Genomic DNA, 18,992 nt, shown 5'->3' with positions numbered 1-18,992 from the left:
TAAACGATGATATGCACACGCTACGTGATTTTGTTCATAATTTAGTTGTATATTCTCTGTTGGTTCTTGTTGTCCGTTTATCCGTAAAGAAATATCAGTGACACCTAATTTATCAAATATCATATGAGAGCGAACTTGTGAACCTAATCGATTACCGGTAGTTTCCTGAAAAGCAATAAAAATATGTCGCGGTGCAGAAACACCCTGTTGTGATGCTATATGCCATGTAAACTGACCGTTAACGTTAGTTTGCATACTGTCTGTGCTTGTTGTTAACCATGACAACAAGGATTTACCACCAGTGTCCATGAAAGAAATTAATTTTTGTTCTACTGCGATCATTGGAGTCATTACCGGCATCCACAGTGAAAGTTTAGACAATATTACTTTACCAGCATCACCAACAGGTCTCCACAGAGCATCGTTATCATCACCTTTTCGCACAAGAACAACCGTGTGTCTAGCTCCAAAAATAACCTTCCTAAAATTTCTACAAAATCCAAAAATATGCGATAGTGGAATTGCACATGAGAATCTTCTATTGCCAATAGACAACATACTTCTACGCGCTGTAAATCCCAAGTTGAAATTTTTGCTAGAACCATGAACCACTGGCCACACATCAGCATCAGCGTTATCGGCAAAATTTCTTGGTCGTCTTATATTATACGGATTGCTTTCAGGGTGATTGGAGTTATCTTTCACAAACATCATTGTAGGACCTGCTGATCTTGTATAATCATCAGAATATCTTGCTAATCCTATTATTGTTGTAGCAACGTCGACATCTTTCTGAATCGATTCGATATTTTTTCCATCGATCATATAAGTGGCCCTATCAAACAGTGCCATGATCCTGTTGTTGACAAAACCAATTTTTACTGCATCTGCATAATTAGTGTCATCCGTTTTTATAATTGTACCTTCTACCTCAAGAAAAGCCTCAGCTGGTAAAAAGTATCTACTTGTATCATGAACTTGTAGTTCAATTCTTCCACGTTGATTTGGTATTCGTGCTTCATAAGAATAAAACTGATAACACTGGTCAACAGTGAAATCATTACTGACTTGAAAAGGCCCTAATCTGTAGTATTTTGGTGTGCCGAACACGAATATAACCGTGAAAAATTTGTATTGGCTCTCGTTTTGAAGATATTCATATACCTCATTTTCTATGTTTCACTGTGTAAATTTCTCCAGTAGGACTGCAGCAACATCCGGAATAATGATGTAACATTGCATAATACCATCATGCTCACATCATCCACAGTTGATTGCATCATTTTCTGATGCAATGCAATACTAATGCCATGCGGCTGCTGAAGTAAGTTGACGTCAGCAGTGTACTATACATGTGTAGGCCTATTATACTAATGCCAGGCGGCTGCTGAAGCTGACGTAAGCAGTGTACTATATAAAGCCCAATCAGATAGGTTCAGCATTTAAAATATTTTAGACGTTGTGCGAGACAGTTCAAGCTACTGTTACATAAAACTTATTATTTTATCCATTTACGTACAATAAAGAACAGTAATGCCTCGAAAGTGTGTTAATACCGCGGACAATTTTTGCTATATTTGTGGGGAAGTGACATTTGCCAACCAGAAGAAAAGTATCAATTCTCAAGTGAAGAAGGCATATCATCTTTACTTCGGATGCAAGGTTGGTGACCAAGACAAGCCTTGGGCTCCGCATATATGCTGTGCTACATGTACAACACAGCTTTCACAGTGGTTGAATTGCAAAAGGTCATCAATGCCGTTTGCAGTCCCAATGGTGTGGAGAGAGCCAAGCAACCACCTAAATGACTGTTACTTCTGCTTGGTTCCTCCTCTTTCCGGCGGAATAACGAAGCGAAAGAAGTCGAGAATAGTCTACCCAAACATTCCGTCTGCATTGAGACCAGTTCCACATGGTGAGGGACTTCCTATTCCAGAACCTCCAGCAGAATATTCTCTTGATTCATCTGACGAAGACAAAGGTGAGTCGACCTGTTCTTCTCCTGGTCCATCAGCATGCAGTGATCCAGATTTTCACTGTGGTGCATCATCAACCCCACACAGAATAACACAGGAAGAACTAAATGACCTGATTCGTGATTTGGACTTATCAAAGAACAAGGCAGAATTGCTAGGATCAAGACTCCAACAATGGAATCTTCTAGAAGAAGATGTCACAATTACTGCATATCGAAAGCGCCACCAGCAATTGGAGCCTTTCTTCAGAAAGGAAAGTAATCTGATATTCTGTTCCGATATTGAGGGCCTCATGAATGCTTTAAAAATCACTCATGACCCACAAGAATGGAGACTATTTGTGGACTCTTCGAAACTGAGTCTCAAGGCTGTGCTTTTGCACAATGGAAACATTCTTCCATCTATTCCAGTAGCGTATGCTGTCCACATGAAAGAGACATACGATAACTTAAGGCAGCTACTGAATTCCATTGAGTATAACAAGTACAGCTGGCACCTCCGTGGTGATTTGAAGGTAGTTGCCCTTTTAATGGGACTGCAGCAAGGATATACAAAATACATGTGTTTCTTATGCGAGTGGGATAGCCGAGCAAGGGAAATGCACTACATGAGGAAGGAATGGACTCACAGGCAGAATGTAGCCATTGGAGAGAAGAATATCCAACACCCAGCTCTGGTTGAGGCTCAGAAAATCTTGCTACCACCCCTTCACATCAAACTAGGTTTGATGAAGAACTTCGTGAAAGCCATTGACCGGACTTTGCCAGCATTCCGATACCTGCATGAAAAATTCCCTCGACTCAGCGAAGCAAAGATTAAAGAGGGAGTTTTTGTGGGTCCTCAGATTCGAGAGCTTTTCAAAGATGACCGGTTCAACAACTTGCTGGAAGGTGACGCGAAACAAGCATGGAATGCTTTTCGCCTAGTTTCTACAAACTTCCTCGGAAATGTTAGGGCAGAAAACTATAAGGAACTAGTAGAAGACATGTTGATGAAGTATAAGAAACTTGGCTGCAATATGTCTCTAAAGATTCACTTCCTTCATTCCCATTTGGATTTCTTTCCTAGCAACTGTGGTATTGTTAGTGATGAACACGGCGAACGTTTTCATCAAGATATCGCAACAATGGAACAAAGATACCAGGGAAAATGGTCCACTACAATGCTGGCTGACTACTGCTGGACACTCCTCAGAGATGCTCCCGAACAGCTGTACAAGAGACAGGCGAAGAAATCTAAGATGTAGTCAATGACTTGATTTTTTATAGGTAGGCTATTACAGTTGACCTTTTACTATTGGAATGCATTTCGTTATGTAAACATTAATTTCTTGCAGATTACAAAAAAACTAGAGCCAATTTTGCAATTTGACTGTCATATTCGTGTTCAGCACATAAAAATTGATAAGAATTGACTAATTTTATTTCAGTAACATGACTTTTGTAAAAATTTGTTGTCCAGTGTAATCACGTACCGATTCATCTTTAAGGACAGGTGCTTCCATGTCAAATGCTGTGTCTGATTCACGCTTAAACATTTTATTATAATTATTTTCGTCTAACACCAAAACCAGGTTTAGAAATTCCACTCCCTGATATCATGCTTGAAATATTATTCCCTGATTCACCGGGTCCTTGATCTGCTAACGCCGCTAGTTTTTGATTTGCAGCCTGATTTATTATTCTGCTGACATCTGCTGGCATAATTTCAGTACTTGCCAGTTTCACCGGTGGTTGTGATTTTCGTCGCAATAATCGTGCTAGTCTTTCTTTGATCGCCGAGAACGCCTTACCAGCAACATTGACAATTGCCCCAGGAGCTTTATCACGAACAATATCGATAGCTTTCATCGATAATTGTTTTGCAACGGGTGCTACTTTTGGGGCTATCCTTGTAAATAATCCCTGAATAACATCACCAAGTCCATCTCCGTAAGTAGCTCTGTAGATTGGTAATCGTGAGTTTACCGCTCTGACCTGTACAGGTTTGCGATGATTATCATGTATGATCATCTTATTTTTATTTACCATTTATCTAACAACTAGTCATCAGCAAGTTCATCGATAAGTTCTCGGTAAACACCGATATCCATGATACCACCTTGAAATAATCGCTGACAAATATCAGATGCTTCATTAATTATTTCTGGTGAATTATTTCTGGCACGTTTTCCTCCTATGAGAACCTCTAACCGTGACACATCATTAATAATATTATCAGGACAAACAAAATTATTTTCTTCCGATGTAGTCAAAAAACCACTTCCAACAGTGCTCGGAGGATCATCATCATCCCCCCTTGCCAACGTCCGTTCTCTTTCTTCTCTAAACTCCTCAATTGGTTTCCTCAATATAGCACCTCGTCAGGTGTACAATCGCTGCAGGGGTGAAGATTCTTGCTGTGGTGGAGGAAGTTGATACTGGGTGAGTTGTTTCAGTCTCTCTTTATAAAGTCTTTTTACTTCTTCTTCAATAATTTTATATTCTCGACCTTTAGCCTGTTTTTTGTTGTAATATACACGATATATATATTTAATAAGATTATCATCATTTACTTTTTCATGACGAGGTTTTAAAATACTAGATTTATTAAATATACTATTTAATATTGCTTCGGGTAATTGTTCTTTTTTAGTATTTCTAATTTCTTCAACAACACCTTCCTTAAATTTTGCAATCAATTCCGCGTTTACTTCTACTAGTTCGGGTTCAGGTGTATGCTCTTTTTGCACGTCGGCGACTTCAGTACGAAGTTTTCCAATACTTTCAAGTATTTCCTCACCAACAGGTGGAGGTTGAGCCGCAGCTATTTCCCTGGCTGCCAGGTGGAAGATCTCGTAAAATCTTCTTTGTTTGTTTAGTTCTTCTTGCTATTTTTGCGGTTTGTTCCGCTGTTTGTTTTGATACCGGAAGAAGATCCTCTTTGATGACTGCTGTAACTTTCTCAGTAGCTGCAGTGATGGGCTTAAACAGTTTTTTAGTGTCCTCTTTGTACTCAACTCGTGCTTCTTGCCGCGTTTGTAGATTTTTTCTAAATGAATCTCGCACGGGAAGAAATTTTTTAATTGCTTCTAATCGTTCTCGTGCTATTCTTGCAGTATGAGATTCTGGATGCATCATTATTTTTAACATAACAATTTTTTAATTAATATAGCAGCAGAGAGGGCGCCTACCAACGTTGGTCATCCAGTAATTAAACAAAAAAATAAATAAATAGGTAGAGTACTTTATTTTTCAGCTACCTTTTCAAACTAGGGTTTTATTGATGGGGTTGGTTTCAACAAAAAACAAAAACCTCCCAGGAAACGTTTATTTGTGAAAATCTGGACCTTTCTACAGATTTTATTTTTTGTTTGTTTTATTTGTTTGTCAGAATTCTATGGTCTGTTCGCCCTCTCTGCTGCTCCTGTAGTGCATTGGGGCTTCCAGGATTGCATAAAAGGCATTAATAAGCATACCAAAAAGTGATGCCAACTCTCGTACTCTAACTTATTATATGCTCATTTTTTTCCCCGTTAACTTTACACTGTCAGAATTGTTCAGTATTCCACGATACTGAATGCGCGCGACAATACACATATAGCATTCATGTGCATAAAAGAACTACTTTCTATTGTAAACAAACAATGACGCAGACGCCAGCACTTTTGATTTGTACACAAATCATGTACACTCGCGTAAGAGGCTCTTTACATTGTGGTTGTTTAAATTTGTTTCTGAACGAACTAAAACATGTTTTGTGGACTGCAAAAAAACTGTTTTGGCACATTCAGCATTGATACAATGTTACGGATTTTGGCTAGCTACATTATATAGAAGACGGAAAATAAGGTCCTTACAAATAACATACAAGTGACAAGAGGTCCTTACAAATAACATACAAGTGACAAGGCATATACTGTCTTCTTTAGCTGGTGATAAGAATGGAAAAATAAAATATACATCCAGTTTTACATCCTGAATTTCCTCAAAACGTATTTTCTTAATTCTGCAAATCCGAATTACATGAGCCATGTCATCGGTTTTCAATCGGGATTACAAATTTTGAAATTGTGCTGTAATTTTGATGATAAGTGCAACTGCATCCTCCTTACTGCACTCAAAATGAAATAAGCATTAAATTCCAAAGCGTCTTTTTGATAATTGCAATTGAGAGACTTCATATTTTTCCCACATTATGATTTCAAACATTCAATGACAGAAACAGAAACACATATGCAGAGTAGACGTAAACATGCTTCTCCGGTGCCACTTCAATCCGATGATTTCATGTATAATTTGCACAGATGAATCCAGTCCAAAATCACAAACTTTCGTCGAAACAAAACAAAATAACAAAATATATTCATTCCAGATCAAATGGAACAGTTGTTGCAATGCGCATTCATTCACAATATGACTGCAAATTTCAATTTTAACTAGACACACCATTTTCTTTCGAAAGTTATGTCGAGCACGCGACTAAGTTCAAATTTATCTGGGCGGAGTTATGTGCGCATTAATAATGATGTCATTGTGTAATGACAAATCTGCGCTTGTGTATTTAGTTTGGAAAACGGCATTCATTCATTTACGTTGTTTCTTGTAGTGTATTTTGTTTATATAATTAAACCTTAGGCAGAATAAAAAAATGAGCATATAATAAAAAGGTTACTGCATTTGTATGGGAAAATGTGAACTCGTTTTGTCAGAAGGATATAGTGCACTCACAAGTTCCTGCAGTATTCCATTCCAAAACTCGTTCATATTTTCCCATACAAATGTAGTAACCTATAAATACTTTCTATCAATGAGCTTCTTGGCAAAAATGGATCTTTTCCACTTTCTCCTCAGTAAAAAAAAAAACACCCTTAAACTGTACAGTCTAAACGAAACCAAAAAGGTAATTTGTTGTGATGGAATAAGCACTGAATTTTCAACACTGATAGTGAAACCAAGATATTTTAATGTCTCAATCATAGTCCATGTGTTTTGCAAGCAAATGTGACTTTCACCATCTGAACTGAGTCATCAATATAATTGGAACACCTAAGGCAATGATGCCTAAACCATGCATAAATGGCATTTTAGGCTCTTAGTGAAAACTCTTGGAGCAGAGGAAAGCCCAAAAGGTAAACATACAAACTGAAAAAGTTTAAATTCCAAGTAAACTTTAGAAACTTCTGATAATCTATATGTATTGGAATACTAAAATAAGCATCCTTTAGATCAATAGAAGTAAAGAAATCATTTTTATGGATGAGATCTAAAACAATCTGAAATGTTTCTAGCTTAAAATGTTCATAATGAACAAATTTATTCAATTGTTTTAGGTTAATCACTGGTCGAAATTTTCCATTAGGTTTGGGAACAATAAAAATGTTCCAAAGAAATTGATTACTCTCACATGCTCCTTCGTGTTGAAGTTCAGTGATTTCATTGGATATAACTGTCCTCTGCTCATTCGAATTTCTTTTGGAAAAAAGGACTGGAAAGGCACAGAATCAAACTCTATTTTGTACCCCAAAACTGTTTGCAAAATCCATGGATCACAAGTAAAATTATTCCATATAGCAAAACAGTGTTTAAATTTTCCCACAGAACTTACCTCTACAGATTTTAATTTGTGGGCTAGTTTGGATGACTAGTATGGGCAGGTCTCCTTCCTCTATTGGAATTTTGGTATTGATACCTTACTTTTTTTTAGCACTATAAGGCTGAGATTGAAATCTTGCCCTCTGATTGAAATATGGACCTCATTGGGGTCCACCACCTCTAGCACCACAGCCTCTACTGAAACCCCTATGAATATGGACAAAAGTTTCTTTCTCAAGTGCAAACCCAGTGTCACATCTTTTAACTTCCTTGGCCACATCATCCCCAAAAAGCATGGACGTTATGGGAATATGTATATTACAAAGATTGGAATATTTCCTTTTCAAATGTGGTTGAGTCATATACCTCCTTCTTAGGGAGACATGATATAGCACCTGACCCATAAGGGTAAAAGCATCTGAAATTTGGATCTTTGCTTTTTCATTAGTGGCAATCTGAGACTTTAGTAATTCTGCTAATTGGACAATTGGCATAATACCTGCAGCAACAAGATCTTCTATATCCCTAAAGGCTTTGTCATAAGAGTGAACTTGTTTGTTAAGGTCATTCCAAATTTCTTGGTTGACAAGTGGGGGACCCAACTTATAACATTTTTCTGGGATTTTGTACTTCTGTACAATATCATCTGTTGCACATAAAGAAGTGCATGCAGTATTAATCAGCTCTGCTACAGGATTTCCTTTTTGGGGAGTTTTCAGTTTGGATAACTGCCACATATTATCAGCATTGGTAGTAGAAATACAGTTGTAATCTGGCTGCAAAGACTCAAACAATGCCCCATTTATTTTTCCCATTCAAAGAAATTTGCTCGAGTAGTCTACTTTCATCACCCTCTTCTGGGGTAACATCAATATCGCTATATGGCCCTTCATCTTCAACTTCCACATGTAATTCAAGTAAGGGTTCACCAAAGAGGGCATCAATTTCATTGTCATCTGCCATAACAGGCTGCATTTCATTTAGGCCCAATATTTTCTTCAAAAGCTCAATATCTGTTTCTGACATAACAGGCTGCATTTCATTTAGGACCATTATTTTCTTCAAAAGCTCAATATACTGTTATTGATGTCCTCGACTGTCCAACATTTTTTGATTGTTTAGTCGCCATAACAGGCTTGCGTTTTGCCACTTCATGAACTTTAGTCACAACAGACTTCAATCTTTTCTCTTTATTTTTCTGTTTTTGTGCCTTCATAACTCCTCTCCCTTTTGAGGAACTTGCCTCAACTTCACAAATGTCTGCAATATCCTCAGGACCAAAACCTGAAAATTCCAAGTCGGCTTCGAGGTCAATAACTGAGAGGATTTTGCCCTCTTCAGTAGCCATTACAAACAAACAAAAAAAAAACAAACTTTGACAAATAACACATATCGCTTGGACTAAGTCCTAAGCTGGCTACAACACCACCTAAATATGTGCACATTATAGTACTTACCGCTCCGCTACAACACCAGAATAACTAAGAGATACCTCTTGCGGGTGGATTGTTTATATAGGCTACTTCAGGTGACACATTATGTGACTGATAAAAAAGTTTCCTTTTCTTTGAAGAGCACCTGTTCCCGCCAATGACAAAGTAACACGATATGTATACATTTGAAGCCAGAGGCTTTACGGAAAATAATGTTTTTTGCAGGCATCATAAGTGTGAATTCAATGTCAATTTTTTTCTCTCACAAGCCCATAACTACGAAGCAGGCAGGAAACAATAGTCAATGAAACCTTTTTTTCTTTTTTTTCTTCTGAAAAGTGAAGCATCTTGGGTGAAGGATACCAGGTTTCATGCAATATGTTGTATTATGTCTCCAAAATCTTGATTCCTGTTTTACCCTTGGTTATGGTAAAGAAAAGTTTTTGTCCTTGCTACTAAGTAATCATATTAAACTGAAGTTCTTGATTACCTTTCAATCCATTATTCCATCAATCAACAATCCACCAATCACTGCAAGCCAATTAACATCCAGGTTAATACACCACCATGTAATCATAACTCCATGAATGTAAAACCTGAATAACCCCTTGAACACAAAACCATAATTTATACATGGTACATGTATAGATAAAGTGAAAACTGCACTATATGTGGACCAAATAAGGACAAGCCAAATACCTGTAATAGTTCACTCTGTAGTGTCAAGTATTACCTGATATGGCTACCAAGTGTTAAAAGATAAGACTGATGCAGGTAAATGAATAATTTATTAATTGACTGATTAAAGAGTTAAACAGTTATCCCAAAAAGATTTGGTAATCAATGTTTTAGAAAGAAATGACATCACGAAAATAATTCTCTTTATGTTGAATTTTGAAGTAAATATTGATTAATATCTATATTACAATGTGAGCTTGATGTGACAAACTGAGACCAATGTGAGCTGCTGGCTCCATTTAACTATGACATGGCGCTGACATAATGTGAATATCTGTTTACTGTCTCTTTCATAGATGACATATCACATTTATGATGGATAGTAATTACAGTAATATTTGACAAATTGTCCAACGTATGCGATAAACTACTAAAATGAAGTGCACCTGTTGGGTACATTTCAGCAAAATGATTGAAACTTCTGTATAAACTGAAACTTCTGAAAACCAACACTCACAGAACCAACAGAAATGTTCAGATTTCAGACAACTAATTCCAGAATTGCTGAAAAGGGAAGTGCATTTCAGGCCTTTCTGAATCAATATCATGTACATATATACATAATGGGAGTGAGGAATGAATATTGTTGTACTTTTAATTATCACAAGTTGGTATATAAAGTGATTAGAAGAAACAACAATACACATTAATGCAATATCAAAGTGGATACACATATACATCAACAGTATGAAGTATCCATATCTGAATGGTAAATATAACCAAACAAACACAGCTTTTGTTGTAAATGTCAGAGACTGTACATTTTTGGGCAATGAAAGCTATCCAGACTTCTTTTTGGAAGACTTACAAGTTGCTTCCTACTACCTTATTATAGCGATTTTGTTCTTTACAAGACTTTTCAACAAGTTGCCACCTGGTTGGCAATTCAGACAATATTTTCAGTGAATACACACATATAGTGCAGCAAACCAACTTACTGAAATAACCTGTTAGCTTTTATATTGTACTACAGCATACATAAATTCAAAAAAGGAATTTTCAAATAAATCTGCAATTTGCTTGTTTAATGCACCTAGTATCAAAGTTTTAATTCATAAACAATTGGTTTTGTGAACATTTTACCTGTAATAGGTTCATTTGACAGATCATTAATGTGCAAATACTTAACTTTTACAAACAAATTAACACACATTATGTGTCACTCATCAGATTAACAACAGGTAGAAAGGTAAATTTATCCAGTTTTGTGAGGCAGGTTTACATTAACTTTGCATTAATGGTTCTGAGAATGTCTATATTGTCTGGAATTTGGAGATTCTGGTTTGTAGAGGTTTCTATAATAAAGAATCTGTTAAGAAAATATCCATTCAAAATCCAAAATGTCGGTTTATAGGAAGAAGGCATGATTTTTATAAGTTTCTTTAAGTTGAGAACTGATTATATTTACTGTGGAAGAAAAAAGATGGTTTCTGGCTGTCGTTGTTCTTCTTAACTATTCAGTAATAGCAGCAAGATCATAAACAATCATTATGGAAAACTTTATTTGATGTGTCTGACATGTAAAAGGATCAAGAAATGTAATGCAAGATGATACAAATTAGGTACACTATGCAGGCCAACCAAAATAGTTACTTTCATACTCCTTGTATTTCTTGTTCTGTTTTTGCATTAAAATAACAGAAATTAATTATTCATAAATATAACAAGACCATTAATCAAAAATGATTCTGGGTCCTATTAGCCTGTCACAATATGAGAAAAGCGTCAAGATGTAACACCATTTACAAATGAAAACATCTGACTGATTTGCATTAGGTGTCAGTCTTAATAGCTAATGATAACATAGTTTCACTGCTTTTCCACAACACTAGAAAGCCACGTTGGTCTGAGATTGCTCACCTAGCTATGTTTATCTGTCTAGCAGCCAAATGCAATAGTTTGGACAATAAATCTAAATCAGTAGGAAGCATTTTGTAGAAATTTATCCCAATGCTATGACTGCATGTTATAAAAGCCAGCTGATTGTATAATATTATGAAAACTACTGTTTCAAGGTTTTTCTATTGTTTTGTGTCCACATTCATATTTAATGGCGTATCAACATTTATCCAATACTGAAATGCCTTTATGCCTGAAGTTTTCCATCAATGTTGTTCAAATTCTGTCGAGAAAGGTTTAAAAGTTTTCTATTGCGAAAAGCATGGTGGACTGGCATCATTTGTAGGAATCTGAAACACTATCAAAGTAAGAAGGATAAGTTAAGGTTAGTAAATTTCTGCTGAACTGCATTTTAAAGGTAATTTCAAGGTTTGTCTAGTTTTAGTTATGGGATCTAATTTTACCAGTAGACAGGGATCATTTCTAACAAAATAAAATCCCTTTACGTCACGATAATTTCTTTTAGATTTGGAAAAAAACCTATTTTTAATAAGCTGTCTTAATGTTTTTGAATTTTCGTGATGGCATCTATACTGACTTCAGATCATCATCGAATATGAGATTTTGATGATATAAAAGCATTTTCCAAGTTTGACTGAAATTGTATCAGTGATACAGGCTCCAGATTTGTGTAAAAAGAAATTGTTGATGGACTTAAACACAATGCATGATGGACGATTATTGACAAAGGATCATACCACAAGCTTCCTTGGCCTTATGGTCAAAGAAACAAAAACCAATTAATCTTTCTAATTACTAAATACAATGTAGGTCACAACAGAAGTTGCCTTTCAGGTCTGTCACAATTAATGCTGTTTGTAGGTCACTTGGACCATTATGTCCAATGAAGTAGACTGGGCAGATATGAAATGGAGATATACAATTTTAAAAGGTACATGTAAGTAGAAAATGCAAATGGGGAAAAAAATTAAACCCTGAATGAAAAGCCTCTGATGGTGTTTGCGGGTAATATTTACTCTTTTTATCAATGAGTAATTATATGAAGTGGCACTACTTTGTATACCACATTTGCATAGTCTTGCACATCCACTGAGAATTACTTGAATTTATGCACCTTATGGGCATTATGTTTAATTGTCTTTTGATTCCTTTTAGTCAAACTACTTCATACAAAAGTCCTGATAAGTATTTCTAGAAATATATTCAAATTTACATAATTTACTTACCCTTAATCTCTCTTTAGCATTTGCATATCGACATCTTTGTATGTAGTAGAATACAAGCCAGGCAAGAGATATAATTATCAGCACAATGAAGGAAAGAGAAACAAAGAGCACAGACGTATTGTTGGCATTGTATGGACTAGGTGTGTTGGTCACGTCAGAAACCACTTTGATACTCAACAAAACATTTTCATACTTGTCTAAAATCTCCACCAAACTTTGTCCATCATCCACAAATACTGATATAACGTCCTCCACTGAAATGGAAAAAAAGAAAATATTTTGATATTTTTTTTATATCAAGAATAAAATGTCCAATTGCAAAACAAGTTCCCAATAGAGTGCCATCAGTTACAGCAAACAAATTCTAGGTATTGTATTTTTGCAGGTGCATGCAGTTAATGCATTGACATCTCCAAGCTTTCAGCAAGTGCAAGAAAAGGTGTACAATAACACGGGTATCAGTTTTTGCAGGCAAGAAAAGGTGTACAATAACACGGGTATCAGTTTTTGCAGGCAGGAAAAGGTGTACAAGTGACACAATATCAGTTTCTGCAGCCATGATAGCAAATATGACATTTAGCAAAACTATTATGTTATTCATTTTCATAGATTATCAGATTTTGTGATTGTATACAAAAAAAAAACATTTTTGTGAGTGCTTAAATTCATACTTTTTCTCTGTAAAAGTATTTACACCATATACTCGATTATAAGTTGAGTGTAACTGCAAACAACAAAGATCATGATCTGTAGTAGCATAATGCATCTGCACATCAAGGTTTATGTTGTTTCTTCTACTGATTACTTCTAACAAACTGCACAAACCCAGATCTGCTGGCACATTACTGCATGCACTGGCAGATCTGGGTCTGTGCAGTTTGAAGTTGGACCCTTTTTTTTAAAGCAAGTATATAAGGTGGATACTTGATTTTGTTCACTAAACTCAACAAATACCTAAATTTATGAATACACAAGAACAAAACTATCCCAACAACAAACAGTAGTAGCTTCAATTGTTAGAAGAATACATTTTCCAGTATGAAATCAAACAACATTCAAGATCAATCCCATAGTGCTTTGTCCAAGTACTCAACATCTGAACCAATGCAAGCAACTAACAAGCCAAAGTAGTTAATGAAACATATCTTTATGACTTTTACTTAAACCACTGTCTATAATGTTGCATCATTAGTACATTATTAGAATCATGTCATGTGAACCAAACATGCATCCAAATGCTCCTGGCTAAATGCAATCTGTGGCAATCTTCGATGGAAGAAAATGACACATGAAAAAATGTCAGATGGATCAGTTCAAATTATCCAATTGCTTTGAGAATGCAGGTCTTGTGTACTTTGCTGTTTTAGGATTATTTATATGACCAATGTTTGAGTGCAACTGGAGACTTGATTGACACAATGTTTATTCAGTAGTTTTGTCAGAAATTTTTTGAAGTGTGACACTGTATCCCCTAGGAGTGCAAGACGAAGGGTAAAAAAAACCTTTGGTGTCAGAACTGGGGGTCAAATGAAAAATTTGGGGGTCAAGAATATGCTGACAAATTTTCATCTCACCCCTAATCTTTTTTACCTGAACATATGAAATTACAACTTTATTGCATGTTCACTTTGTCTCGAACTAAAATTAAAAATCAACAAACAATTTAGCTCAATAATTAAACAATCATTTTAATGCTTCTGAGAGGAAATTTACATGAGCTTTTTGCAAACCCTTGCTTGTCAAAGTCAGGACGTTGGCTTCATATCTAACAAGCATTTTCTCATGACGAGACTGCAATGAAAAGATTGTTTCTTTTGAGTGAATGTACAGCATTTTGGACAGAGAACCCTCTCTCACAAGGCACAGAGGTAAGTGGGATGGCGAGACTAATAGCAGCGAGCTGAGCTAAGTTGGGGAAAATATCCCCTCCTTCTTGAAGAAGAAGTTTGCTGATTTCAGCCAGCCCCTTATCTTTATGTCTTGAAATGTAGTATTTGAAGCAAAGGAAAAGATGCCTTGGTTTCCTCAGGGTCAATCAGAGGATTTTCCCCATGTTCTAAATTGTTCAATGAGCCTCTCCAAGGACATGGAACCATGGGTTCTTATTTCTTCAGTGCCTTGAGGTAACTTTCTAGGATTGAGTACTGTAGAGAGGTCTTTCAAAATCTGCTTATCACATGGGGAGAATCTTTTTCTCATCTCTGATTCAACACATGCTACAAACACTTTTCCGAGATTTTTGACAGACTCTTTAGTACATTGATGATATTCTTTGGGTTGCACACCTTGGTATTTTCCTGGCATGTCAAGTTGACCATTTAGTTCAGTCACATGTTGTGTGTATCCTTCTACATTGCTGACATGATCTTTGAGTGTTTCCTGAGTAGCATCAAGCATATGTTCTACCTGATCAATGTCAATGACCTCCTTTTGAAATACTTTGTTGCATCTGGTTACCTCTTGCAGGACATCAAGCAATAACATTGCCAATGCTAGAAACTTGTATGTACCTCAGCTAGGATGCCTTTTGCTTCTGAAACATTTGCATAGTCATTCTGAGCTGCTTCTTGCTCAAGTGCAAGAACTATGCATCCCCATCAGCTCTTAATGGCTTGCACAGCATCATGGTGAGACAGCCATCTCATCCCTTTTTGCTTTCTTTCCCATAATCTGGCACATGTCTCTTATCCTCTGATATCTACAATCTGAATATGAAAAGAAATTTGTAGACTGTGACCAAAACAAACTGGTACTTTTTTATGTATGCTATGCTTGTTGCAGCGCAGTATACTACCAAGGCCAGTCTATGAGCAATACACCAGACACTCACCATTCTTTTATTCTTCTCTTCCAGCCATACACCTACTCCAGATTTTGAAACTTATCATGACATTTGCCCCATCAGTGCTCAAACCAATCACCTTAATATCAATCTTGTTTTCCTGAAGAATATCCATTAAGGCATTTGTGATTGTTTCAGCTTTTCTGTCTTGCACCTTCACATTAGCTAAATATTCAGTGTTTGCTTTCCCACCACAAACAGCTCGACAAAATATAACCAATTATTTTTTGCACAGCAATATCCAAAGACTCATTCAGAAGAATGCCCAGGTATAGTGAAGTATGGACCCTTTGTTGAACCCTCTCCTTGCAAACTAAAGAGGCTGCTGTCTGCATCTCAGACACAATCCCATGCTTCTTGTATGTCAGGGTCTCATTCTGCAGGGCTGAGCAACCATTGTCCCTCTAAAAAAAAGTAATAAAAACTTGCTTATCATCCTCTCACAAAGCACAAGTCAACGGAATGAGTTTACTAAGTAATGAGTCTACTAAGTATTGCAGAACCAATGTTATTCCCTTCATTCAGTGTTATAGTTCTTTAACTGAAAATTATATTAAAAAAAAAGTAAACTGAAGTGGACTGATCAATGACAATTTCGTTTTATAATTTAATTCGATCTCAAGTAAAAAGACATGAGACACATACACATACAAATGAAAGAAGAGAGAGAGAGGGAGGGGGATTTTACCTGAAGTTCGATTAAACCAGGAAACTGCCAGTCTGGAATATTTTCTCGGCATATATGCACTGCTGTTCTCATCTGCGCCATGAGGCTAGCATCTACCTGCTTTTTGCATTTTTCTTGGCAAGCATCCAGATTTCGTTGTTGCGAAATAATCCCTTTTGCGATAATATGTTCCCCAGATTCTTCATGGCAAACAAGGGCAGATTTTTTATAGTTCTTTGACCCAGTCACAAAAGTATTCTTCACTCTGGAAGTCTTTGCACTCGCCCGAACACAAGTCAAGCATGTCATTCCAGTAGATGAGATGTATTTCATCCAGGGGAATTCTTTCTTCCATTTATTGTTGAAGCTACAGTCCTATTAAATATGGCTAAGCCTGACAAAGCCACATAAAACTCAACAAAGCCTGACAATGTCACACAAAGCCTGATGCAAAGCCATGCAAAGTCAGATTTAAAAAAAGTGTTTATATTGTTAATTATATTGATGAATCAATTAACTTAGCCAAAAGAGTAGTTTTCAATATATTTAAGCAGATTTAAAAGCCCAAAAATTGGGCAACAAAGTTTGAATTTCAAACAATCATAAAGTATTTATAAAGTATGACACAATCATGTTGGAAATGTTTGTTATTATTTGATAAATTGTTCTTTCGACTGATTATCGAAAGAAAATTCAATTTTCTAATATATATTCCACTCTCTCACGGACTTCTCATCCGACAAATGGTGAACACTTCACCAGGCCTTTCTCATGCTCATCATATTTAAAGACATATTTATGACCAGACTAACGGTATATTAGCATAATTTATGTGTAGTATGTACGCTGTATGAATGATATACCTCGAAATGTATAAATGTTTCATTAAAAGGAAACGAGGCTTGCACATTGAGTGGTATATTGCGGATACAGCATACATACTATGTATATATTTTATTTATATCACATACAAATACACATATTTGCCTTTGGAATGGAGTTTAGACTGATTATGGGCAACTGTGTATTGACCGAATCCATGAACTCACATCCCAGCCGAGTGTGTCCACTACAAAATGTAATGTCCTTTTGTGCCTATTCACAATCACCTCTGCATATTGATAAGCTGATTGTTTACATTTTTGAGTTTCTATTTTTATTCACATTGATTAAATCAATATGTCACACTTATGATTTATACATGAAAGATGGTTTTTACAAACAAAGGAGGGCACTACAAAGAAAGATTCCTGAATAATGATCGCTCATCAATGCATCGACGTGCAGGCCCATGGATATTAGTGTGGAGTAGAATCTAAGCGAAATAACGAGCCCACAATTGGTAATTAAATTAATTAAATATATTTAAAGCTGATCTAAGTCATTATTCTGCCTTAATTAATATTACTACCAACCATAAAATTTTTTTATCTCTTTGGTCAGTTTGACTTGATATCTACCATCATCCTTCATAGATCCAGAGACATTATGATATTTCACAAGCGAAAATCCTCTATTCTTGACTTTTCATGGAGTTTTGCATTTGTCTTGATAATTTTGGTCAACAGAGAGAGAGAGAGAGAGAGAAACGCCTTTGTATATTTTAAAATTTAATTAAAGCAACTGATTTTTATAACCATTTAATAGGCTTAAGATACAACAACAAGAGCAACAAAGTCTTAAATGCACTACATATATGCGCCCCATAACCAAGACATTTACCTTACTGACTGGCATTGCAACTCTGTATCACTGATTATATAAACACTTTAGATAGGTCCCAAGGGAAGTACACATACCATTATGATGAATGATATCTTGTTGGTTACTTGGTGCAATTTCAATATTTTTTATCCAGCCCAATTTATTTTTCTCTCTTGGGACCATGATCATCTTTTTAAATGAAATATTTTCTTTTCTTTTTCTCAAAATAATTATTTTAAATATAACAGAATTAGAAAATGTTTGCTTTGTCTATGATAATTATTTTTTTATTATCTATTTAAATCAGTACAAGGATAGAAACGTTTTAAAACTTACAATAATGGTAATTATTTACTGTTGATATAAAATTTACAGCATATGGTAGTGAAATGCTTCTGTATTCCATTAACACACATCAACAACTTTTACAATCAATAGTAGGTGAGTAGGACGTGCTACCTTTAACTTAATTAACACATTTTTATTATGCCATTATATGACATTGTGTGCCTGTGTCAAAAATAAACATTTAAGTTGATAGTTTATCATATACAGACATTTCTTTCGATAATAAATTAAATGAACAATTTATAAAGTAATAAACAATTTAGATATCATTTTGTTAGACTCTGTCATTATTTGATTTCGAATTTGTACTCTGTTGACCAATTTTTGGTTATTTAATTCTTAATAAATATGTTGAAAACTAGTCTTTCAACTTGGTCAATTTATTCATCAATATAATCAACAATATAAATACATATTTTTTATTTGACTTTGCATGGCTTTGTGGGGCTTTGTGTGGCTTTGTCTGGGTTTGTGTGGCTTTGTCAGGCTTAGCAGTATTTAGTAGGACCCTTGAAGCTACGAGCCACACTTACTTTTATATGTTCATCATCCTTCACCTATCTGGCTGATGATTTTTGGTATGTGTGGTTTTCCTCTGGATGTCTTTTTCTACTTAGAAAAGTAT

General features: G+C 35.7%; 2 protein-coding genes across 3 annotated transcripts in view; both read right to left on the bottom strand.

The window, feature by feature from the left end:
* The window catches only part of LOC149797844 (E3 ubiquitin-protein ligase RNF130-like), a 99,635-nt gene that overhangs the window by 64,719 nt on the left and 15,924 nt on the right, over positions 1-18,992 (bottom strand). For both annotated transcript variants that reach the window (XR_016421889.1, XM_089962862.1), the window contains exon 2: positions 12,807-13,060. Coding sequence is in view for 1 of the 2 variants with exons in the window: in XM_089962862.1 (XP_089818988.1) it covers positions 12,807-13,060 (254 nt within the window). In the remaining variant the exon portion in view is untranslated. The remainder of the gene's footprint in view (positions 1-12,806; positions 13,061-18,992) is intronic.
* LOC149797845 (uncharacterized) lies at positions 6,903-12,788 on the bottom strand. The gene has a single exon (XM_089962863.1). The coding sequence runs from the start codon at positions 8,362-8,364 to the stop codon at positions 7,711-7,713; it is 654 nt and encodes a 217-aa protein (XP_089818989.1). The 5' UTR covers positions 8,365-12,788; the 3' UTR covers positions 6,903-7,710.

The sequence above is a fragment of the Sinohyriopsis cumingii genome, chromosome 6, assembly GCF_028554795.1.
Source record: "Sinohyriopsis cumingii isolate HCF-2022 chromosome 6, ASM2855479v2, whole genome shotgun sequence".
Taxonomy (NCBI): Eukaryota; Metazoa; Mollusca; class Bivalvia; order Unionida; family Unionidae; genus Sinohyriopsis; species Sinohyriopsis cumingii.
The sequence above is the reverse complement of the archived record's forward strand: the minus strand, read 5'-3'. Positions and strand labels throughout refer to the sequence as shown.